The following is a 26988-nucleotide window of genomic DNA, read 5'->3' as shown; positions in this document are numbered from 1 at the left end:
TTTTTATTATGTACGTCACTAAGTATAGTTTTTATACTGACAGTGAGTAAAAAGAGTTGATGCTTGCATGTTTCGCAACTTTGAATTGTCCTACGAATGTAATTATTTGCATGTTATTTTTTATTTTAATATTTGCATGTTTTTTTGTGCATTTACAGTGTACAGGGTAAACCATTCCTGGATAGTTACTTGCCTATTAATCTTTTCCCATGGTAAGTGCATTTACACCGTTATATGTCCTTCATGTTACAGCAGGCCACTTGTTACAGTAGATGTTGTATCTGGAAGCTGTAATCATAATGCTGAGTAATGTTGTGCATTGCATTTAAACCTGACAGATATTGACACAAAACACTGGTGTTTGGTGTTGGAAATGGTTTTTTTCTTCTCCAAAGTAAGGATACTAATTAGTCTAATTTCCATTTGCACTTAATATAGCATTTGTTTTCCTGAAATACTTACATTGCAGTTATGATGTCTTGTCACATGGAAGAACATTCTGAGAGGCGCCAACTTCATGGTAAATACTTTTCAAATACTACATTCTAAATATTTATTGCTCTGGGACCAGTTTCTCCGATAGCGATGGAATTTAGGTTTAAGAGTGTTTTAAGAGAGTTGGTCCTACGACCGCCGAAGATGTAACATGCGTTTCCCAAAACACCATGCAGAGAGAACGGTTGCTTAGTGCATTGTTGGATAATGTGTTGATACTGATAGGATCGAAAGAAATTGAGCGCTGCTGTCAGCTTTATCCATTCAAATCTTACCTTAACATAATTATTTCACGACACTGACGACGGATCAGCTCCTAGAGAGATATTACCGCCTACCTCTGCTAATATTGAGGCGGCTTTTTCTAATGCTTACCCAATAAAAATGCATTAAATCACTGATTTGGCACATTGCGCACGTTAGGCTACACATCATGAAATACACTGAACAAAAATATAAACGCAACATGTAGTGTTTGTTCCATGAGTTGAAATAAAAAATCCTCAAAGTGTTCTATACGCACAGAAAGGGTGGGTGTTGAGTGGTATTTCTGTCTTTAATAAAGCCCCTTTGTGGGGAAAAAATAATGCATTCTGATTGGCTGGGCTAATTCATTTATTTCAATTGACTTATTTCCTTATGAACTGTAACTCAGTAAAATATTGGAAATTGTTGCATGTTGCATTTGTAACAGTATAATTTTAAACCGTCCCCTCGCCCATACCCGGGCGCGAACCAGGGACCTTCTGCACACAACGACAACAGTCACCCTCGAAGCATCGTTACCCATCGCTCCACAAAATCCGCGGCCCTTGCAGAGCAAGGGGAACTACTACTTCAAGGTCTCAGAGCAAGTGACGTAACCGATTGAAACGCTATTTAGTGCACACCGCTAACTAAGCTAGCCGTTTCACATCCGTTACACATTTATATTTTTGTTCAGTATATATTGACACAAATTACAGACAGTAGCCTACAAGTAGCAAAACAGAACTCAATTTAACAGGAAATGTATTTCATCATGATTGAAATAGACCTATAGCATACTGTTTCTATATTTTAATGCATTCATCTCGGTTTACAGTTGTAGCATATTTTTTTTATGTCACTTGTCTGTATCAATTACAAAGACATTGGCAACTTTGTATTTGTAGGTCACAGAGATATAAATCATGTGATATTATGTTTAGTGGAGATCATCTATTTATAAAGTGCAAATGAAGCATTAACGAGGCACTTAGCTGTTCTACGAGTAGTCTGAAGCAAGCTTTAGATTACGAGCATTTTCAAGTGCAACATTAGTAACGATGGTTTTGGGAAACAGCTCAGAGATTTAACGATGCTCCTAAGAAGGTTCTAAGGATGAACATAGCCTTAAAATGCTTTTGGGAAACTGGGCCCTGTTCTGTGTATTGCAGTTCTATGTTACCTGCATACCTTGCAGTAAAAATCATCTGTTAATCAGGTAGGCTATTAGTACATATTTAGTTGTTCTTGAGTAAATAATAATAAAACAATTTATTACATTTGTAAATACCTTTCATGTGTACAGAATAATCTCAGTGCATAAAATAACAGTTAAATAGAAAAAGGGTGGGCTTCTCCAGAAAGGGGGCTGATGACAGTGGTCTCAAATGCAGGTGGGACACTGCCAGATTGGTGGGAGTGGTTAACAATCTGGGTTATCAGAGGGCTGAGTACAGGGTGCATGATTTCAGCAGGGCTGTTGAAATAGGATCCAATGTACAGGAGCAGGTTTTCATTATCGAGAGTTTTCTCAATATTTTGTGTGACTTCAAGGAAGCAGGAGAGAGGCTGAGGTGGCATTGAGGGCCAGAGGAGAGTAGTAGAGCTAAAGAAGAGATCTGATGTTGCTGACCTATGTTACATGGCTATTCCGTTCTCTTGATGGGGGACTAGGGTTTCAAAATATGGTTTATGGTGGAAAACAGGTGCTTTGTGTTTCCAGGATTTTTATTGAGGAGGTTGGAATAGAACATCGAACGTGCCTCTTTCAGAGCCTTGGAATAAGCCATTTGGTGCTCTTGAAAGGCCCATTTGTGGACGGTGAGGCCCGAGTTTCTAAGACAACGCTCCAGTATTGTCACGCCCTGACCATAGAGAGCCCTCAGGGTTCTCTACAGTGTTTTAGGTCAGGGCGTGACTAGGTGGTGTTCTAGTCGATTGTTTTCTATGTTTGGGTTTGAGTATGGTTCCCAATTAGAGGCAGCTGATTATCATTGTCTCTACTTGGGGATCATACTTAAGGTGTCCCTGTACCCACCTGCATTTGTGGGATATTGTTTGTTTTATGCTTGTTGCACCACGTAAGTCACATTTCGTTGTTAGTTTAGTTGAGAAGTTTCACTTAATAAAAAGCTGTGGAACTCAAATCACGCTGCGCCTTGGTCCGTCCACAGGTGGCACTGGACTGATGACACGCTCTTCAGGGCGAGTGCGGTGCAGAATACACCTAACCAACATCTCTCTCCGATCTCCCTCCTCCAACTGCTCCATCGACTCCCAGACTGTCTCTGGCTCTCTCCTCGGCTCGGCCGACCGCCCCTTGTGCCCCCCCTCAAAAAAATATTGGGGTTGCCCTTGGGCTGTTTGTGGCTGCGGACCCCGGCATCGTCGCTGTCCTCCTTTACTCCTCGCATCCACCTAATATCTCCTCCCATGACCAACTCTCCTTTACCTCCTGGGCACGCTGCTTGATCTTGCTTTGGTGGGATATTCTGTCATGATCGTTGTATAAATAAGTGGACCAAGGCGCAGCGTGAGTAGAGTTCCACATTTTTATTATAGTGAAACTTCCCAAAACAACAAAGAATTAACGAATGTGCAATACGTAGGCACTAACACGAAACAAACCAATATCCCACATCGCAGGTGGGGAAAAAGTACAACTAAGTATGGTCCCCAACTAGAGGCAACGATTATCAGCTGCCTCCAATTGGGAACCATACCCACACACCAACATAGAAACACAATACCTAGAACCCCCCTAGTCACGCCCTGACCTAAAACAACGTAGAGAACCCCAAGGGCTCTCTATGGTCAGGGTGTGACAATAATATGATAAGTCTACAGCTGTAAGGCACCAGCTTCCGGCAGTCTACAAGGATAACATATGGACCTCTGTGGAGAAACTGGTGTGTGCTGTAGCTGTAGAGTTAAAGGCCTCGGAGTACATTTTCAACTTTACTAATGCTGGTATTTTGCTCGGACCCTTAAGTGATCCTAGCATAAATCCTCATTAAATGGGATAGACAACCAAGTATCCTGGTAGGCTGCAACCTGTTCAGAATGAGTCTGATGTCGTCATCAGATAATTTTCATGTCAATGCCTGGAAGTCAGTAAGAATTGATGTCGACCTCAAGACATATGTTAAGGGGACGTGTAATAGTTTTATTACAAGTCACTGTGTCTTACACCATTGTAGTGGCGATAGGTATGAAGGAGTCTATTTCATGGCTTTGTTATCCATGGAGGAGCTAACCTCACGACGGAAGTACTCTATAAGCACTGAACCAGTCATACGTGGTGTAATCATGGTTCACAACTTCTAACAACTTTCCTCCTGAATGGAGGGTTCTGTTTATTAGTGGCATGTGTGTTAACCATCAGAAGAGTGTTCTGGAGATTCTCTTACACGTGTTGCAATATGAGTGACTACTAACTCCTCTGTAGCTGTTATCAATAGAACTTTAACTTGTTTGGTCTCTAAACTTCTTATTGATTGTGCCTGGACTGACTGTTCTGGCATTGGTACTGTTAATCAAGGGGACCAGTTATCCTACTGATTTATTCTGAAATGTTATCCTACCGGAACACATGATTAGAGCATTTCACTAGTTGCATTATAGTTGAAACTACACATGGCAAGGAATGATTATTGTTGCCATTTGTTTTAGAGGTGGTACACCTCAGTGATATTTGTGGTGGAAATTCTAACCAAGTGAGAGAGATTTCGTCATTTCTTCAAACAATCTTTATTCAATATCAATTCATTATTACAATAATGAGGCTGGTCGACCCCACACCCTTGAGTGTTGGACTGAGTAACCTAACCTTTACACAAATGCAGAGTACTATATATAGCTATATACTTGGTCCAAGTATTTTTAGTGTCATTGGTTCCACCCATCCCATGCAGGTTGGGGCATCATAAAGCACTCTGGGTTCATCCTGTTGTTATCTGCACGTGGGTTGTTGTCTTAACCCCACCCTGGCTTAGTTTCCCAGATGCAAGGATGATTTTGAGACAAATAGGGATTGTTTTACTCCTAAGCTATCCTTAGTAAAACACATTCTTGTCTATGTAATGCAGTCTTTAACTAATTTGTCAGCTCAAGCCATCTCTGGTGAACATATGCCCAGATTAGCTGCAGGGAACTAGAGTGGAGACCATAAAAATATAGACACTAGTAGGTCAGAAATGTCTTACTATTAGTTAAATATGAATTGGTAACCATTAATATCAAATAAATCAGGTAAATATTTAATTTTCCACTCACATTCCCCTCTCAAGAAAATCAAGTTTCTTCTAGAAAAATTCAAATTTGTTAAGTATACATTTAAACTAACAAAATACATCCTTCTGGTGCCTGACATTTCATCCATGGTAAACAACCTTCCTCTGGGTTGCTGAGCTTAATACATTCTTTATCAAAACACAGTCAATTTGGAACATAAAACCCATAAAATTAACATCACACACAAGCTTAATTTCAACAGATAGGACAGTCATCACACTGGCATCATGAACAAAGGTAGGAGTCAGCATGACAAAAATGTCCACCCCATTTAGAACAAACCCTTCCTACACCAGTGACAGACACCCCTCTGGGCACTTTGTACACTCAGTAGGAACATGAGCTCCACATCTGGGTCCTTATGCTCAGAATTGGGGTCCTCATCAGAGATGTAGTCAGGAATAGGGAATAGGTCAGGGAAATCCTTGGGTTTCCAAATCAGATTTAAAACCCAATTCATTATCCAACCAAAATCCGGAATGACATTGCTCAGTGATTCACATTGGTTATATCACTCAAAATGAACACCCCCATGAACACCCCCAATTTAACACACATCAACACTGGCAGAATGTACATTCATATTAAAACAAACAAAAACGGCCAGGCCTTATTTAATTTGGTAGTTCCCTTTACTGCCGAATCCAGATACCTTTATACCTATAAAACTGCTGAATTTCACTAACCCCTCTCCCAAGACCATAGCCTCAGGAAACATTTCAAAGAGATGGAAAATGGAAGAGAAACAAAACATTTATTTAGCATAAGGAACCAGTGATATTTGATCCCAGGCATCTATTTAAAAGTTGTTTGAGACAGAAGTTGAACAGTTGAAGTCAGAAGTTTACATACACTTAGGTTGGAGTCATTAAAACTCGTATTTCAACCACTCCACACATTTCTTGTTGACAAACTATTCGTTTTGGCAAGTCGGATACGACATCTACTTTGTGTATGACACAAGTCATTTTTCCAACAGATTATTTCACTGTACCACAATTCCAGTGTGTCAGACGTTTACATACACTAAGTTGACTGTGCCTTTAAACAGCTTGGAAAATTCCAGAAAATTATGTCATGGCTTTAGAAGCTTCTGATAGTCTAATTGACATAATTTGAGTCACTTGGAGGTGTATCTGTGGATGTCTTTCAAGGCCTACCTTCAAACTCAGTGCCTCTTTGCTTGACATCATGGGAAAATCAAAAGAAATCAGCCAAGACCACAGAAAAAAAGCCTGGTTCTTCCTTGGGAGCAATTTCTAAACACCTGAAGGTACCACGTTCATCTGTACAAACAAGAGTACGCAAGTATAAACACCATGGGACCACACAGAGAAAAAGGGGGAGGCTTGCAAGCCTAATAACACCATCCCAACCGTGAAGCACGAGGGTGGCAGCATCATGTTGTGGGGGTGCTTTGCTGCAGGAGGGACTGGTGCACTTCACAAAATAGATGGCATCATGAGGGAAGAAAGATTGTGGATATATTGACGCAACATCTCAAAACATCAGTCAGGAAGTTAAAGCTTGGTCGCAAATGGGTCTTCCAAATGGATAATGACCCCAAGCAAACTTCCAAAGTTGTGGCAAAATGGCTTAAGGATAACAAAGTCAAGGTATTGGAGTGGCCATCACAAAGCCCTGACCTCAATCCAATAAAAAAAGTTGTGGGCAGAACTAAAAAAGCGTGTGCGAGAAGGAGGCCTACAAACCTGACTCAGTTACATCAGCTCTGTCAGGAGGAATGGGCCAAAATTCACCCAACTTATTGTGAAAGTTTGTGAAAGGCTACCCGAAACGTTTGACCCAAGGTAAACAATTTAAAGGCAATGCTACCAAATACTAATTGAGTGTACGTAAACTTCTATTCCACTGGGAATGCGAATGACGAAATAGAAACTGAAATAAATAATTCTCTACTATTATTCTGACATTTCACATTTTTTAAATAAAGTGGTGATCCTCACCTAAGACAGGGATTTTTAACTAGGATGAAATGTCAGGAATTGTGAAAAACTTAGTTTAAATGTATTTGGCTAAAGTGTATGTAATCTTCCGACTTCAACTGTATGTCTCCCTGTCACGTTCTTTCAAAATCGAACCCAGAAGCAGACCAGGACAAGGAGAGTAGGAAGAAGGTGAGTATTTATTTACAAGTGAATGTGTAGATATATCCAGGTGGCGTAGCGGGCAGCGGTGGTGAGTTGATGGGAGTAAATAGGTGGATCCAATGGGGTAGCGGAATCCTCCGACGACCAGGCGGGAATGGGGTAAATGCTCAGCGTGAGTAATGTTCATGGCTAACGATCCGGCAGGCAATGGATGTCAGGTCCGGGCTTATGAAGAGGAGAGATGATGATCAGGACCAGGTGTGCAGATAGCTGATGGGATACAGGTGCGGGTATTCGGAACTCCCAACTGGCTACATTGCCCGGCAACCAGACAGGGTGCGTTCCAGGACGCCGGAAAAAACACTCCAGGACAGAACACAGGCAAAACACAGACTCAGGAAACGGGATTCGTGACACTCCCTTTAACTCAAAGACCGTAATCTCTACCCCTATTGATCTAACCGAGACCATACACCACTATGTACCATTTTCCTGTCCCGCTACTTTCTAGAGGATTTGTTACTGCTATTTTGAAAAAGATGATAAGGCCTACATCACAGCACCCCCCCAATGCTGTGGGCGCAGTAGTCTCCATTACCACTCTACTCATTTTGTAACCCCGTACCTTGTATTACTAAAATATTATCAAAAAAATCACTAATAACAATTTACCATTCACATACTGTCAACATTCATTAAATGTACATCAATCCTCCTTATCAATGTCTTCGTCACTGTCACCCATCGTAAGGTTTATAAAATAAAATACACCATGCTTATTCTCTCCTTAGTAAAAGGCAATGTTTACATGTAGTCTACCCTAACAATATTACTCTATATATTTTTTTATATCAGCCCTGCTTCACACTCATTAAACGTCTATTATTTTAAGATTAACCTGTAATGCGCCAAATGTAGAAAATACATCAGCCAATTCTCAATCAATCCAAACATTTCAAATTCGAAATTCTTACTTACTCTCCTTTGTTATCTTCACTAGTCTACATCTCTTCCCTTAAACTCAGAAAGTGCTATAGAATCTCTACTGTACTCTACCGCTGTCTTTCCGCTTACGTTACTATATCAGATGAACAGTTTTTCTTCAAAACAACATAACTTCTGTTCACAGGGAGGCCACTTTAATATATTATCTCGTTTCGCTAGTTGTAATTTCCCGTATGATGCCTTCGACCCTGCTCTACCACATAGTTGACTAATGTGGCAATGTTTGGTACATGAGTATCTTCGTCTTTCCACGTCAATAACAAATCCACTACATATTGTATCAACACAGAATATTTCTGGTGAGACTGGAAAAATGTTTCACAAATTCATCCATGTTGAGGGAATGTGCCCTCCTTGACTCAACACTGAGATTTCCGAGGTGACTTAACCTGTCATCAACCATTGTTGTCCTAAGGTGGGTTTAAATCCGTTTTAAAGCTGAGAAGCTTCTCCCGCAAGAAGCAATGCAGACTGGTGTAACAAGCAGAAATCTTACAAAGTCGAAATAGCTCATGGAAGATATAAAAACAAAACAAAGTCAAGGAGAGTACAGTCGTGGCCAAAAGTTTTGAGAATGACACAAATATTAATTTCCAGAAAGTTTGCTGCTTCAGTGTCTTTGATATTTTTGTCAGATGTTGCTATGGAATACTGAAGTATAATTACAAGTATTTCATAAGTGTCAAAGGCTTTTATTGACAATTACATGAAGTTGATGCAAAGATTCAATATTTGCAGTGTTGACCCTTATTTTTCAAGACCTCTGCAATCCACCCTGGCATGCTGTCAATGAACTCCTGGGCCACATCGTAACTGATGGCAGCCCATTCTTGCATAATCAATGCTTGGAGTTTGTCAGAATTTGTGGGTTTTTGTTTGTCCACCCGCCTCTTGAGGATTGACCACAAGTTCTCAATGGGATTAAGATCTGGGGAGTTTCCTGGCCATGGACCCAAAATATTGATGTTTTGTTCCCAGAGCCACTTAGTTATCACTTTTTCCTTATGGCAAGGTGCTCCATCATGCTGGAAAAGGCATTGTTCGTCGCCAAACTGTTCCTGGATGGTTGGGAGAAGTTGCTCTCGGAGGATGTACCATTCTTTATTCATGGCTGTGTACTTAGGAAAAATTGTGAGTGAGCCCACTCCCTTGGCTTAGAAGCAACCCCACACATGAATGGTCTCAGGATGCTTAACTGTTGGCATGACACAGGACTGATGGTAGCGCTCACCTTGTCATCTCCGGACAAGCTTTTTTCCAGATGCCCCAAACAATTGGAAAGGGGATTCATCAGAGAAAATGACTTTACACCAGTCCTCAGCAGTCCAATCCCTGTACCTTTTTCAGAATATCAGTCTGTCCCTGATGTTTTTCCTGGAGAGAAGTGGCTTCTTTGCTACCCTTCTTGATACCAGGCCATCCCCCAAGAGTATTCGCCTCACTGTGCGTGCAGATGCACTCACATCTGCCTGCTGCCATTCCTAAGCAAGCTCTGTAGTGGTGGTGCCCCAATCCCACAGCTGAATCAACTTTAGGAGACGGTCCTGGCGCTTGCTGGACTTTCTTGGGTGCCCTGAAGCCTTCTGCAGAAATGCAGTGGAAATGTTTTGGGGGGATTCAGTTCATTTGCATGGCAAAGAGGGACTTTGCAATTAATTTCAATTCATCTGATCACTCTTCATAACATTCTGGATTATATGCAAATTGCCATCATACAAACTGAGGCAGCAGACTTTGTGAAAATGAATATTTGTGTCATTCTCAACTTTTGGCCACGACTGTATATCCCTTCCACTTTTCTCTCTCCTATCAAAAAGCCCCTTGGTTTGACGAACCTCATGTTTGAGGTCCTCTAAATCTGTCTCTTAGGTCTGAGCAAAGGCAAACAGAGGCTCCTCATTCAAGAATGTTGTACTCTTTGGGTTGAGAAACTGGACCCCTTGCATTATCTTGCAATTCTTATTTGAAAAACGCCTCTGCAGCTCAGCTGTGAGACTGTCAAGCACCTGATAAAAGAAAGCTCTTTGGAAGCTCTCACCTTCACTTCGGTCACTATTTTTCTGTCCTACAGCGCTCATCATCAATGAGTCGTGAAATCTTCAACTTGCTTTAGGCTGTCTTTTACACACTGTTTGTACACACATTTTGCAGTGCTCTGCCATCTCTTCAACCTCTTTCCAAAGTTCTCCAAAGTAACCCTCACTAGTCCTGTAATGTGTATGTAAGGGCACCTACTAGATCCACAGCCCTTGCTAGGTCAAGAGAGCTTGATTGGAGCATGTCAGAACGACATTTGGCATCTCCAAGCACTTTATAAAAGGTGAACAAAAGCCCTATGACATGTAAATCTATCCGAGAAAGAGTTGATGTGTGCCTGAACCAGCCTTTCTAAGAACTTAATGATTACAGATGTCAGTGCTACAGTGCAGTAGTCATTGTGCCATGAAGCCTTAGAGTTCTTGGGAACAGGAATGATGGTAGTCGTCTTAAAACCTGTGGACAGTAAAAGGCCTGTGTAAAATGTGCAGTTTTTTGCACATTGCCACAAGTTTTGAGGGAGCGTGCAATTGGCATGCTGACTGCAATACTGTCCACCAGAGCTCTGCCATAAGCCACCTCCAATATCGTTTTAGAGAGTTTGGCAATACGTCCAACCAGCCTCGTGATGTGAAATCATACCATTCCAGGATCTTCACATCCAGCTTCTTCACCTGCGGAAATCGTCTGAGACCAGTCACCTTGACTGTTGATAAAACTGTGGGTTTGCACAACAAAATCATTTCTGCACAAACTATCAGAAACCATCTCAGGGACACTCATCTGCATGCTCGTCATCCTCACCAGGGTCTTGACCTGACAGCAGTTCGGTGTCGTAACCGACTTCAGTGGGAAAATGCTCACCTCGATGGCCACTGACACACTGTGCTCTTCACGGATTAATTCCGGTTTCAACTGTACCGATGTCAGACAGCGTATATGACATTGTGTGGGTGAGCAGTTTGCTGATGTCAACGTGCGACCCATGGTGACGATGGTGTTATAGTATGGGCAGGCATAAGCTATAGACAAACAAGCAATTTGAATGCACAGAGAGATGGTGACAAGATCCTGATGCCCATTGCCTTGCCATTCATCCGCTGCCATCACCTCATGTTTCAGCACGATAATGCATGGCCCCATGTCTCAAGGATCTGTGCACAATTCCTGGTAGCTGAAAATGTCAAATTTCTTCCATGGCCTGCATACTTACCAGACATGTCACCCATTGAGCATGTTTGGGATGGTCTGGATCGATGTGTACGACAACGTGTTCCATTTCCCTCCTATATCCTACAACTTCGCACAGCTATTGAAGAGGAGTGTAACAACAATCCACAGGCCACAATCAACAGCCTGATTGAAGGAGATCATGCTCCATGAGGCAAATTGTGGTCACAAGCCCCTACATTTTTAAGGTATCTGTGACCAAAATATGCATATCTGTATTCCCAGGCATGTGAAATCTATAGGTTAGGGCTGAATTCATTTATTTGAATTCACTGATTTCATTATATGAACTGTATCTCAGTAAAATTGTTGACATTGTTGCATGTTGCGTTGATATTTTAGTTCAGGGTACTTAACTTATTCATCTGTACATAAAGATGAATATGGAAACATAGAGTTGGCATGACATCCAGGGAACTCTTACCACTCATAGTACACTACATTAGACTAGGGCCCATAGAGCTAGTAGTATGCTATGTACGAAATAGGGTCCTATATGGCACTCCCCACTGGGTTAAACTGGTTGAATCAACGTTGTTTCCAAGTAATTTCAAAAACAAAAAATCTATATGATGACATTGAATCAACATGGAAAACTGTTTGGATTGCAAAAAGTAATCAACATAAGGGAATTTGATATTCATTTCTCCCAACTTTGAACCTAAATCCAATAACATGGTAACATTGAATTCACACTAGTTGACAACTCAACCAAATGTAAATCAAAAATAGACGTAAATTGTAAATTTAAGATGTTTCTGTTCCAATTCTATATGTCCAGAGTTAACTGTAAAGAGGAAAGACCTGAAGCGATGTGACAATGATAACCGCGTATGCGTCACTGACGATAGTGACTGTGTCCCCAGATCTCATGTGTCTCATGGTAGGAAGTTGACTCTTTCACCTTCATGATATCAGATTGTTTTTACTATTACTTAACTAGTACATTTACTAGAACTAGTACATTTATTAGTACTGTTACTACTACTTTGAGAGAGAGTACATTTGCTGAGATTAAAAGTAATGTACGGTGCCTTCGGAAAGTATTCAGACCCCTTGACTTTTCACATATTTTGATACGTGACAGCCTTATTCTAAAATGTATTAAATAAAAACATTTCCTCAGCAAGATGTTTCTACAACTTAAATAGAGTCCACCTGTTGTAAATTAAATTGATTGGACATGGTTTGTAAAGGCACACACCTGCCTATATAAGGCCCCACAGTTGACAGTGCATGTCAGAGCAAAAACCAAGCCATGTGTAACGGACGTCATCGGTGGAATAAGGTGAGGACCAATACGCAGCGTGGTACATGTTAATCTTTTTAATAAAGTAAACTGAACACTGAAAAACAAAGAAACAACTGGAACAGTTCTGTCTGGTGTAGACACACAAAGACTGAAAACAAGCACCCACAAAACACAATCGAAAACAGGCTACCTAAATATGGTTCTCAATCAGGGACAACGATTGACAACTGCCTCTGATTGAGAACCATACCAGGCCAAACACAGAAATGGAAAATCATAGAAAAACGAACATAGACAACCCACCCAACTCACGCCCTGACCATACTGAAACAAAAGACAAAACAAAGGAACTAAGGTCAGAACGTGACACCATGAGGTAGATGGAATTTCCATAGAGCTCCGAGACAGGATTATGTCGAGGCACAGATCTGGGGAAGGGTACCATAAATGTTCTGCAGTATTGAAGGTCTCCAAGAACAGAGTGGCCTCAATCCTTCTTAAATGGAAGAAGTTTGGAACCACCAAGACTCTTCCTAGAGCTGAGCAAATCGGGGGAGAAGGGCTTTAGTCAGGGAGGTGACCGAGAACCTGGTGGTCACTCTGACAGAGTTCTTCTGTTGAGATGGGAGAACCTTCCGGAAGGACAACCATCTCTGCAGCACTCCACCAATCAGGCCTTTATGGTAGAGTGGTCAGACGGAAGCCGCTCCTCGGTAAAAGGCACAGGACAAGATTCTGGTCTGATGAAACCAAGATTGAACTATTTGGCCTAAACGTCTCGAGGAAACCTGGCACCATCCCTACGGTGAAGCATGGTGGTGGCAGCATCATGCTGTGGGGATGTTTTTCAGCGGCAGGGACTGGGAGACTGACTAGTCAGGGTCGAGGGAAAGATGAACAGAGCAAAGTACAGAGAGATCCTTGATGGAAACCTGCTCCAGAGCACTCGGGACCTCAGACTGGGGTGAAGGTTACCTTCCAATAAGACAACGCAGGGGTGGCTTAGGGACAAGTCTCTGAATGTCTTGAGCCTTGAGTTCCCCAGCCAGAGCCCGGACTTGAACCCGATCGATCATCTCTGGAGAGACCTGAACATTGCTGTGCAGCAACGCTTCCCATCCAACCTGACAGAGCTGGAGAGGATCTCCAGAGAAAAATGGGAGAAACTCCCCAAATACAGGTGTTCTAAGCTTGTAGCGTCATACCCAAGAAGACTCTAGGCTGTAATCACTGCCAAAAGTGCTTCAGCCAAGTACTGAGTAAAGGGTCTGAATACTTAAGTAAATGTGATAGAGTTTTTAATTTTTAATAAATTAACAAAAAACTGTTTATACTTTGTCATTATGGGGTATTATGTGTAGATTGATGAGGGAAAAAAAGCTATTTAATCAATTTTAGAATAAGGCTGTAACCTAACCTAATAAGGCTGTAACCTTGGTCTTAGTATTTTGTGTTTTCTTTAATTATTTGTTCAGGCCAGGGTGTGACATGGGTTTATTGTGTTGTCGTATTGGGATTGTGGCTGATTAGGGGTGTGTCTAGCATAGGCTTGGCTGCCTGAGGCGGTTCTCAATCAGAGTCAGGTGATTCTCGTTGTCTCTGATTGGGAACCATATTTAGGTAGCCTGGATTTCACTGTGTATTTTGTGGGTGATTGTTCCTGTCTCTGTGTAGTGTTCACCAGATAGGCTGTAATAGGTTTCGCGTTTTTTGTTTGTTGTTTTTGTTATTAAGTTATTTCATGTATCGTCTATTCTTTATTAAAGAGCATGAGTAACCACCACGCTGCATTTTGGTCCGCTTCTCCTTCAACTGACGAACGTCGTTACAAAAATGTGGAAAAAGTCAAGGGGTCTGAATACTTTCCGAAGGCACCGTATTTACTTATAGCAATATATTCTCTCATGACTCTGGTTTCCACTATCATATGTTTTATGCATTTCTGACTTGATGTCAAATCTTCAATTAATTCCAGTACTCCACTGCCTTTTCGTTTCTCCATTTGCCTCCATTTTCAGAAAGGGTGAATATATCATGCTTTTTTCTACTCACGGACTATGCTCTGACTCCGTATCCTCAATGCCTTTGGAGTCAGGAATATAACATCAATGCAGAAAGCATGCACTCTCTCATTTTCAGTCAGTAAGTACATCTTAAATATTGCACCTTTATACTTTTTTGAGACATATTTTTAGATCAAGCGTAATCAATGTTATATCAATTGACTTTGCACCTATGTTGAATTTCTCCATCACCTGGGTGTCCTTTTATGCTCCCTTTCTGCTGGACAAAATACTGTATATCAGAAATAATGCTTACAATGACAGCATTGACATTTTAAAATTGTCTTATTTATTATTAATATTAATTTCAGGACCACTCCGATTTATTCTTGTATGGGAATCTTCAGCTTTGGTGGACGAATGAATGTAACTTTAAAAATTAAGAACAACATGAACGGAATGGAGTCGTGGTCAGAGCCCTACGAAGTGGCAGTACAAGAAGCAAGTAATAACCCTTTAATTACTCATTTTAGCACATAATTTGAGATGAGGGACACCTTTTCACGTGTTGTTTATTTCAATTATTAACAGGTGTCTTGTTGAATCTTGAATTCATAAATGCATTTATAATTGGTTTAAACATTTATGGAATTTATTTAAAAAATATTTATATTTATTAGGATCACCATTAATCTTCCTGGGGTCCAGACAGTGTTAAAACAGTTACATCACAACAAAATACACCAGCAGCCTACATCATAAATAAAACAATACATCATATATTACATTATTGCTCTAATATTACAAATGTACAATATAAAATACACAATACCAAAACATTCCAGTGTATGTGCGTATTTGTATGTGTGTGTGTCTCCTCACAGTCCGCATTGTACCTTGAGGTGTTGTTTTATCTGTTATTTAAATCTGATTTTACTGCTCGCTTGAGTTACTTGATGTGGAAGAGTTCCATGTAGTCATGGCTTTCTCAGAGTCTGTTCTGAACTTCGGGACTGTAAAGAGACCCCTAGTGGCATGTTTTGTGGGGTATGTACAGTATGGGTGTCTGAGCTGTGTGTTAGCTGCTTGAACAGACAGTTCGTGTTTTCAACAACTTCAGTACCTCTTACAAAGACAAGTAGTGATGCAGTCAATCTACTTTGAGCCAGGAGAGATTGGCATGCATATGTGCTTGATATTAGCCCTCTGTGTACATTTAAGGGCCAGCCGTTCTGCTCCGTTCTCGGACAACTTTAATTTGCTTATGTCTTTCTTTGCAGCACTTTCAGGTGTGATAAAATTAAGGCTTGTAGACCTGTAGGATTTTAGATTTGTTTTATATGTATTTAGGTCTAGCTTATTACTTTCCACCCATTCTAAACCTAACTGCAGCGACTTCACTTGCTGCGGTAGCTGCCGTATATAATGGTGAGTCATCAGTCACACAGGCTTTGTGTGTGTGTCTGTGTGTGTGTGTGTGTGTGTCTCCTCACAATCTGCGTTGTGCTGTGAGGTGTTTTTTTTCTTCTGTTCTTTACTATAACTGTGAGGAATGTGGGGACAGTAACAGGGGACGTGAATTTCATTTAGTTTTCTTTTTGCTAAATGGAACAGTAAAAGCACCTTGTCCTACCATCACATCAGTCAATGGCTCTGACAACTCACTGGAGGTGACATGGGGGATCAGCAAGTTGCACACTAGATGTCGGGTCCGTTACCGAATGGCCACTGACAAATGGACTGAGGTATTGACTTCACTACCCAAATGGACTGGTATTGACTTCATTCTCTTCTGCTCTCACCTCACTTTCCAGAAATCTTCAAGTCTCTGACAGTGCAGTTGTTGTTATATGATGCATATTTTAATCCAATGTTACATTTATTTGGGTAGTTAAAGCCTGATCCCAGACTACGTCCAAAATATCACCCTATTCCCTATATGGTGCACTTCTTTAACTAGGGCCCATAGGGCTCTTTTCAAAAGAAGTGCACCATGTAGGGAGTAGGGTGCCTTTTGGGACAGAGACTCAGTGGTATACTGCCATCTCTCACACCAGATCCCAGCCTATGTTCTTGTGGAAAGTGTTGAAAAAGCAGTCTACACGATTGAAGGCCTCAAGCCTTTCAGCAGCTACATCATTGCCGTTTCCTGTATTTTGTCATTTGGTCACTGGAGTGACTGGAGCATGGAGACAACTAGGACAACACTGGAGAGTGGTAATAAAATTAATGATAAATCCAAGTCATTCCTTACACATGCTTCAACATTTCGAAACCTTACTGAGACTGTCAACTACCCTGGAAAGCTACATTGTGGGAAATAGACTTTATGGAATCAGCAAGTATGTTAGTTCAGTGGTGTGTGTCAAAGCTATATTTGAAAACAACATATGGATGCCAGAATAAGATGTTGTGTGCAGGAGGGCTCCTGATACTGCCACATCCTGCTAGGTCTTATTTTTGTGTTTTCACAGCACCCTCTAGACCGCCAGATATCTGTTATCATTTGGAGACGGTGAACAAACAAGGACCTCATCACCTTATGCTTATGTGGAAGGTAATTTGAGTTTAAAACATTGTTCTTCGGTTTATCCTCAACTTTTATCTTGCTGTCGAAATCTATACTTAAGATTTGATAAAAGTCAGCATCATGATCCGATCTGAGGCCTTATCTGATTGACCTTTCAGTCATGTACAGCTGAAGTCGGAAGTTTACATACATTTAGTCAGTTTTCACAATTCCTGACATTTAATCCTAGTAAAAATTCCCTGTCTTAGGTCTGCATGTAGACTTCCGACTTCAACTGTATGTCAGGTGGTGTCCGAAATGATTGACATCCTTGATAATGATGAGCAAAAACTGTAGGTTTGCTGTTTTAAGGTTTATATGTATGTATGTATGTATGTATGTATGTATGTATGTATGTATGTATGTATGTATGTATGTATGTATGTATGTATGTATGTATGTATGTATGTATGTATGTATGTATGTATGTATGTATGTATGTATGTATGTATGTATGTATGTATGTACAGTACCAGTCAAAAGTTTGGACACACCTAGTCCTTCAAGGGATCTTCTTTATTTTGACTATTTTCTACATTGTAGAATAATAGTGAAGACATCAAAACTATGAAATAACACATATGGAATCATGTAGTAACCCAAAAGAGTGTTGAACAAATCAAAATATATATTATATTTTAGATTCTTCAAATTAGCCACCCTTTGCCTTGATGACAGCTTTGTACACTTGGCATTCTCTCAACCAGCTTCACGAGGAATGCTTTTCCAACAGTCTTAAAGGAGTTCCCACATTTGCTGAGCACTTGTCGGCTGCTTTTTCTTCACTCTGCAGTCCAACTCATCCCAAACCATCTCACTTGGGTTGAGGTCGGGTGATTGTGGAGGCCAGTTTCTCTGATGCAGCCTCATCACTCTCTTTCTTGGTCAAATAGCCCTTACACAGCCTGGAGGTGTGTTTTGAGTCATTGTCCTGTTGGAAAAACAAATGATAGTCCCACTAAGCGCAAACCAGATGGGATGGCGTATCACTGCAGAATGATGTGGTAGCCACGCTGGTTAAGTGTGCCTTGAATTCTAAATAAATCACAGACAGTGTCACCAGCAAAGCACCCCCACACCATCACCACTCCTCCTCCATGCTTCACGGTGGAACCACACATACGGAGATCCTCCGTTCATGTACACTGTGTCTCACATGGCGGTTGGAAGCAAAAATCTCAAATTTGGACTCATCAGACTAAAGGACAGATTTCCACTGGTCAAATGTCCATTGCTTGTGTTTCTTGGCCAAAGCAAGTCTCTTCTTCTTATTGGTGTCCTTTAGCAGTGGTTTATTTGCAGCAATTTGACCACGAAGGCCTAATTCACACAGTCACGCAGTCACAGTTGATGTTGAGATGTGTCTGTTACTTGAACTCTGAAGCATTTATTTGGGCTGCAATCTGAGGCTGGTAACTCTAATGAATTCATCCTCTGCAGCAGAGGTAACTGACTCTTCATGAGAGCTTGGGACCTTATGAGAGTCAGTTTCATCATAGTGCTTGATGGTTTTTGGGACTGCACTTGAAGAAACTTTTAAAGTTCTTGAAATTTTCCAGATTGACTGATCTTCATGTCTTAAAGTAATGATAGACTGTCATTTCTCTTTGCTTATTTGAGCTGTTCTTACCATAATATGGACTTGGTCTTTTACCAAATAGGGCTATCTTCTGTATTCCACCCTTACCTTGTCACACCACTGATTGGCTGAAATGCATTTTAATTTTTAAAATTTATTTCACCTTTATTTATCCAGGTAGGCAAGTTGAGAACAAGTTTTCATTTACAATTGCGACCTGACCAAGATAAAGCAAAGCAGTTCGACACATACAACAACACAGAGTTACACATGGAGTAAAACAAACATACAGTCAATAATACAGTAGAAAAATAAGTCTATATACAATGTGAGCAAGTGATGTGAGATAAGGGAGGTAAAGTTTAAAAAAGGCCATGGTGACAAAGTAAATACAATATGGCAAGTAAAACACTGGAATGGTTGATTTGCAGTAGAAGAATGTGCAAAATAGAGATATAGATAATGGCGTGCAAAGGAGCAAAATGAATAAGTAAATAAATCCAGTAGGGATAGAGGTAGTTGTTCGGGCTAAATTATAGATGGGCTATGTACAGGTGCAGTAATATGTGAGCTGCTCTGACAGCTGGTGCTTAAAGCTAGTGTGGGAGATAAGTGTTTCCAGTTTCAGAGATTTTTGTAGTTTGTTAGAGTCATTGGCAGCAGAGAACTGGAAGGAGAGGCGGCCAAAGGAAGAATTGGTTTTGGGGGTGACCAGAGAGATATACCTGCTGGAGCGTGTGCTACAGGTGGGTGCTGCTATGGTGACCAGCGAGCTGAGATAAGGGGGGACTTTACCTAGCAGGGTCTTGTAGATGACCTGGAGCCAGTGGGTTTGGCTACGAGTATGAAGCGATGGCCAGCCAACGAGAGCGTACAGGTCGCAGTGGTGGGTAGTATATGGGGCTTTGTTGACAAAACGGATGGCACTGTGATAGAACACATCCAATTTATTGCATCCAATTTATTGAGTAGGGTATTGGAGGCTATTTTGTAAATGACATCGCCGAAGTCGAGGATTGGTAGGATGGACAGTTTTACAAGGGTATGTTTGGCAGCATGAGTGAAGGATGCTTTGTTGCGAAATAGGAAGGCAATTCTAGATGTAACTTTGGATTGGAGATGTTTGATGTGAGTCTGGAAGGAAAATTAAGGAAATAAATTCCACAAATGAACTTTTAACATGGCACACCTGTTAATTGAAATACATTCCAGGTGACTACCTCATGAAACTGGTTGAGAGAATGCCACGTGTGTAACACTGTCATCAAGGCAAATGTTGGTTACTTTGAAGAATCTCAAATATAAAATATGTTTTGATTTAACACTTTTTTGGTTACTACATGATTCCATATGTGTTATTTCATAGTTTTGATGTCTTAACTATTATTCCACAATGCAGAAAATAGTAAAAATAAAGAAAAACCCTTAAAGGAGTAGGTGTGTCCAAACTTTTGACTGGTGCTGTATGTGTATTTAAGAAAAATAGTATTTCAGTGAAGGTACATACATTATCCAATCAATAGATATATTCTTAAATCTGAATAGGCCATTTGACTTTTAAAAATGTATTTGTTTTTGTATTTCAGGCCCTTGATGTTTATGATGCTCACGGACATATTCTTGGGTACCAAGTGAGCTACACACAAACAAAGCACCCCTTTCTGAGTGTGACCACTAACACCACAGATCTGAAGGTGGTCCTTGTGGTGACCGAGGATGAGTTGGAGGTCACAGTTATGGCGTACAACAGCGCTGGTGGATCTCCTTACTCTCATCTAAAGATTGACCTGAGTCTTCATCAGAGTGAGTTAAATGTCTGTTTCCATGAATAGATAGTGACTACAGAGGTGTTTGACTTTTTCATTTTAATGGGTGATAATCTCAACACGCAGATCCAAATCTCTGCACTAGTCGAATAACCGCTTGTCACGAGGCTAAATGCGTGGTAAATGGTAATGTAATGTACTTCTGAGAAAATGAGGTAGAGAAGAAGTCTCTAATCTTAACAACCATATGGTTGATTAGACTCCTCCACCCCTGGCAAAATTGTGCAATATCCTTTTTGTGTCAATATCACCAATTTCTGTAGAAGCCTGAGATGGAAGTGAGAAATGGCAGATGCATAAGCCCTCTGTCTCCAGCCTTAAAGTCAAATGATTTTCCAGCGATGTTATGTATTTTCTAGATTGCCCTTGAACTATTCATTCAAAAATCAAAACTGTTTAGTTAGACAGTGACATAGGTATTTTACATACTGACATGAATTTCAGTAGTCCCTGAAGGGGCAAGGCTTTTCACCTTGTGTAATTGATCAGATATTAGGTCAATTAACTTATTAAACAGTGGATGTTGGTGTTAGCTCTACCCTCAGTGAGAAGACTTTGGGTGAATTCAGAAGATGATAGGCTAGTGCTTCATTGGGATGTGGGACACATATCCCTGCCAGTTAGTGAGGTTGCCAATGAGTGGGCCACTGATGCTGCACATCCCACATCCAGTCACTGGAAACGAGTGAATGGCTCCACCAGATCAACAGTCTTGAAAGGTAAATGCATGGGCATGGACAGTGATGAAGTAGACAAAGCATTGATACCACGTATCACAGTTCGATCGCAATAAGACATGTTGACTGTGCAAATGCATGCACCTCTGTTTCAGACCATCTTCAGCCTGGGACAACATACAGAATCAATGTTTACCCCATATCAAATCAACTGTGTGGGCCACCCAAGTCAATCTTTGCCAACCTAGAGTACGGAAGTAAGTAGGGCTAATGTTAAAGTCATAACATTTATTCACTTATTGTTTATGTGAAATGGGGTTCCTACTATTCCTAGAATATATCGCACAGGCGGCTGCTGGCACCTTTATTGGGGAGGACAGCCGCAGAGTAATGGTTGGAACGGAATGAATGGAAGGGTATCAAACACATGGTTTCCAGGTATTTGATCCCATTCCATTCACTTCTTTCCAGCCTATATTATGAGATGTCCTCCCCTCACGAGCCTCCAATGCTATGTTGCTTCAGCGCTTTTAGGTGCAGTCGGAATGCACGTTGTGGATGTGACTAAAAACACAGTGACTGTACAGTGGGAGTGGCAGAGAAAGGAGGTTCACCCCAAGGTTCTCAGATACAGAGTGATACTGCGCCTGGGGGAGATACAGGTCGAATGTGAGAGCATTTCCTCTATTTACATATTAGTCCAGGCAATTTGTGATTTTTAAAAAACTTTTTCATTAAACTCGAAACTTGCTACACTTATACAGTTTTAATTTATATATTTGAGGGATTTTGCATGAATGTTTGATCTCAAGTTAGGATTTGGTCCTATGTGATAAAGTCCCTGGGTTAACAATCACAGTCTTGAAACTATTGTTGATATACAGACAGATCAATTGCTATTCTATTCACCATCTCAGCTATCCCTGTCTGGCCAGAGGTATGGCAGCACACATTCTTCAAACTCCGTGCAAACACAGGCTATTCTGTTCATTTACTGGCGGAGACTTCTAATGACAACATTTCAAGAGAAATTATTCCGATTAAAACACATATTTTTGGTAAGTATTTCTTTAAGTACAGTATTGTTGAGAACATACACTACTGTTCAAAAGTTTGGGGTCACTTAGACACGTCCTTGTTTTTGATAGAACATTTTTTGTCCATTCAAATAACTGATGAAATTGATCAGAAATACAGTGTAGACATTGTTAATGTTGTAAATGCCTATTGTAGTTGGACACAGCTGATTTTTAATGGAATATCTACATAGGCCCATTATCAGCAACCATCACTCCTGTGTACCAATGGCACGTTGAGTTAGCTAATCCAAATGTATAATTATAAAAGACTAATTGATCATTAGAAAACCCTTTTGCAATTATGTTAGCACAGCTGAAAACTGTTATTCTGATTAAAGAAGCAATAAAACTGGCCTTCTTTAAACTAGTTGAGTATCTGGAGCATCAGCAATTGTGGGTTCGATTACAGGCTCAAAATTGCCAGAAACAAATAACTTTCTTCTGAAAGTTCTTTGTTGGCAGCTTCATTAAATGCTACCCGCAAAACTCTGCCTAGAAGGCCAGCATCCCGGCGTCGCCTCTTCACTGTTGACGTTGAGACTAGTGTTTTGCGGGTACTATTTAATGAAGCTGCCAGTTGAGGACTTGTGAAGCGTCTGTTTCTCAAACTAGACATTCTAATGTCCTTGTCCTCTTGCTCAGTTGTGCACTGGGCCTCCCACTCCTCTTTCTATTCTGGTTAGGGCCAGTTTGCACTGTTCAGTGAAGGGAGTAGTACACTGCGTTGTACGAGATCTTCAGTTTCTTGGCAATTTCTCGCATGGAATAGCCTTCATTTCTCAGAACAAGAATAGACTGACGAGTTTCAGAAGAAAGTTATTTGTTTCTGGCTATTTTGAGCCTATAATCGAACCCACAAAACTAGTTTAAAAGAAGGCCCGTTTTATTGCTTCTTTAATCAGAATAACAGTTTTAAGCTGTGCTAACATAATTGAAAAAGGGTTTTCTAATGATCAATTAGCCTTTTAAAATGATAAACTTGGATTAGCTAACACAACATGCCATTGGAACACAGGAGTGATGGTTGCTGATAATGAGCCTCTGTACGCCTATGTAGATATTCCATTTAAAAAATCTGCCGTTTCCAGCTACAATAGTCATTTACAACATTAACAATGTCTACACTGTATTTCGATCAATTTGATGTTATTTTAATGGACAAAATGTTTTGCTTCTCTTTTTTTAAAAGGACATTTCTAAGTGACCCCAAACTTTTGAATGGTAGTGTATTTGATTAGTCAGAAAGCCTTACAGTATTAAGATGGTAGTGTATAATATCATTAGAATTGGGCAATTCTAAATTATTTGGCGTATTTTAATGCATACCTCATTATAATGTTGGTAGAATATTAAATACAAGGTTATTTTGTCCACATTGGTTTTGATTGACAAAATAAACATAAGTCTGAATATATGAAACCTGTTCCATTTTCAGAACATAATGAAATAATGTTCACCTTCTGTCTAATCGTCCTGCTTACTCTTGGCCTTGGAGTTTTCTTGATCTTATCCAGAACTGTGTAAGTCATACATTTTTGTATTTTTCTTCATAATTAAAACATACACATTGCTTTTGCTTTTCTCATTGCTTATGTGTACTTAGCTTCATCAGTATAATAACATAAGGCTCAAGGCTTTGTCATTAATGATCAGGGATGGTGCTTGTTTTTTCCTGTTGCTCTCTGTGATATGTGAATAGGCCTTATCTGACTGTCCTTCGGGTTATGTGTATGCAGCTGTAGGATCTTAACTTGATCAGTATTGTCGTAGCAAACTTATCATGCAGCAACAGGAATTGAACATTTAGTCCATAATGTTGCTTGATCAATGGTTAGGCTATTAGCTGGACAAAAATAGGCAACTGTTCATGAAAAGTGTAATACTGTTAATATAACCTTGTGTTAGTGAGGGTTTTCAGTGAATTTATGTAAATCATGAAGCTCATCTGCATTTACTGCTGCGCAGGAAAATTATCTGCACTAAAAGTGTTATCAAATTAAGATCCAACATCTGTATATGAATGACGTGATGGCCAATCAGATAATGCCAATACACATATCACTGAGAGTAATAGAAAAAAATGGCACTCTTATGTGTGTTTTTTTTCCTTCTTATTTTCAGCTTGTCTCTGTATATTCGCTGTGTATGTTTTTGTATGTATGTATTTGGCTTTTTTATGCTGCACAATAATTTTCTTTCAGGGGACAATCAAGACACACTACCGTTCAAAAGTTTGGGGTCACTTAGAAATGTCCTAGTTTTTTAAAGAAAAGCTAATTTTTTGTTCATTAACATAAAATCAAATTGATCAGAAATAGTGTAGACATTGTTAATATTGTAAATGATTATTGTAGCTGGAAATGGCAGATTGATTTTTTAAATGGAATATCTACTGTATATAGGTCCATTGTCAGCAACCATCACTCCTATGTTCCAATGGCACGTTGTGTTAGCTAATCCAAGTTGATTATTTTAAAAGGATAATTGATCATTAGAAAAACATTTTGCAATTATGTTAGCACAGCTGAAATCTGTTATTCTGATTAAAGAAGCAATAAAACTGGCCTTCTTTAGACTAGTAGAGTATCTGGATGGAGCATCAGCATTTGTGGGTTCGATTAAAGGCTCAAAAATGGCCAGAAACAAAGTCAGGATGTGGCCCAGAAGTTAATTGACAGCATGCCAGGGCAGATTGCAGAGGTCTTGAAAAAGAAGGGTCAACACTGCGAATATTGACTCTTTGCATCAACTTCATGTAATTGTCAATAAAAGCCTTTGACACTTATGAAATGCTTGTAATTATACTTCAGTATTCCATAGTAACATCTGACAAAAATATCTAGACACTGAAGCAGCAAACTACGTGAAAATTAATATTTGTGTCATTCTCAAAACTTTTTGCCACAACTGTATATTGAATGGAATTAACCATAAAGTCGAAGAACTGTGTCATGTCGAAGGTTAAGGGCTTTTCTCTATAATTCCACACTGCATATTTAGTTTAAACACATTGTGCATATTATTAATGTGTTCTTTTCTCTGCAGCTACAAAACATATTTCTTTCCAAATATTGCTAACCCTGGGGCCAGTGTTGTTGGACGATGGCTTTTGGAGTCACACCATGAGGTAATTTTCATGGCCACGCACAGTTGCATCCACCATTTGGGACACGCACAACATGTCCGAAATTGTTGTGTACAAAGAGAGAGTGTTGTGTTAAGCTCCTTAAAACCCTAGACCACAGTCTAATGTGTATAATGTACATTTTCCCCAACAGAAAAACCATGTGAAGAATGTACTGAAGCTGGAGGAGTTCTTAGTCACTGATCTCTCAGGAGAAAACGGCTTTGTTGAGCTGGGGCAAGAAAGGCCACCTGTGAGAGAGGACGGGATTTTTAACCCTGTGAGATCTCACAGTACCCTCAATATAAAACATATTTTTATTCCGCAAAATACAGAATACATTGAAAATACTCCTAAAAGTAACAGAGAGAACAGGGATTCCTCCCTGATGTTTAACAATGTTGCCCACATAGAGAATGGCCAGGGTACACACATAGAAAATTTCCAGGGTAGCTTACTTCCAGAAAGCACCCAAATACAGTGCAATTTTGACTATATAAAGAACAAGCATACTCTTGAAAAATAGACACCCCAACACCCCAAGCAATGTTGAGTAAATTGAAAACACTTTTTCTCAGCAATAAAATGCTCAATATGGATCGTCTTCAATGAATGCCGTTTTAATATTCTCAATAAACAAACCTAGATTTTTTTGTATGTAGTATTGTATGTAGTATTGTCTTTATGTATTATGTATTATGGGGACTTTCATTCAATGTAAATAGATATATAAATAATTACCTGAATTCAGCTTACCTGACTGATGGTATCCTATACGAAAATAATATACTATGGAATCACTGATAGAGAAAATTATGAAGGGGAAAATACACACTGAGAAGGGACAGTTAAAATATTTGATTAAATATATGTAGTTGCAGCTCTTAAATAACTTGTCAGTAATTGTATTGCATGGTAATTTATATTACCTGTATTAGAGGGCTTAAAGTTGACGTACGATGCCTCCTGGTGGTCATTCATTCCTTCAACGAAAACAGCCCAGTGGCAACCCAAAACTGTATAACAGTGCCAAACCCCAAACTGCATAATAACAGTGCCTAAACTAGTTGATTCATCACCACGGTCATTTTCAGTGTAGTATTTGGCTGCTCTAACAAGACAGGAAAGACAACGGGCGAAAATATGCTTACAGATTCCCTGCAATCCTAAAAATACCATTGTTGATACCAATGAGATGAGACTCAACTGTCAGAAAGGCGAATAAACCTTTTGGCCCGTCAAATTAAATCAAATTTTATTGTCAAGACTTTAACCCAGACAGCTGCCAGTACAAGACCTGCTACTATCATTTCATCACTGGTAAGTACAGTTGAAGTCGGAAGTTTAGCCTCAGCCAAATACATTTAAACTCAGTTTATCACAATTCATGTCATTTGATCTGAGTAAAAAATCATTGTTTTAGGTCAGTTAGGATCACCACTTTATTTTAAGAATGTGAAAT

General features: G+C 40.0%; 1 protein-coding gene across 1 annotated transcript; it reads left to right on the top strand.

Annotated features, from left to right (window-relative positions):
- Nucleotides 1–186: 186 nt before the first annotated feature.
- On the top strand, nt 187–26988 carry LOC124033192 (interleukin-6 receptor subunit beta). Its single transcript, XM_046345155.1, has 16 exons — nt 187–212; nt 470–520; nt 12199–12300; nt 14688–14811; nt 15044–15177; nt 16287–16417; nt 16730–16889; nt 17147–17229; nt 20407–20623; nt 21180–21365; nt 21479–21580; nt 21849–21992; nt 22241–22381; nt 23838–23922; nt 25448–25529; nt 25681–26988. Exons 2-16 carry the CDS (start codon nt 472–474, stop codon nt 26050–26052), a joined length of 2112 nt encoding a protein of 703 aa, XP_046201111.1. The 5' UTR covers nt 187–212; nt 470–471; the 3' UTR covers nt 26053–26988.

Source organism: Oncorhynchus gorbuscha, linkage group LG04 (genome assembly GCF_021184085.1).
Source record: "Oncorhynchus gorbuscha isolate QuinsamMale2020 ecotype Even-year linkage group LG04, OgorEven_v1.0, whole genome shotgun sequence".
NCBI classification, from domain to species: domain Eukaryota; kingdom Metazoa; phylum Chordata; class Actinopteri; order Salmoniformes; family Salmonidae; genus Oncorhynchus; species Oncorhynchus gorbuscha.
This window is presented reverse-complemented; position numbering and strand designations above follow the sequence as displayed.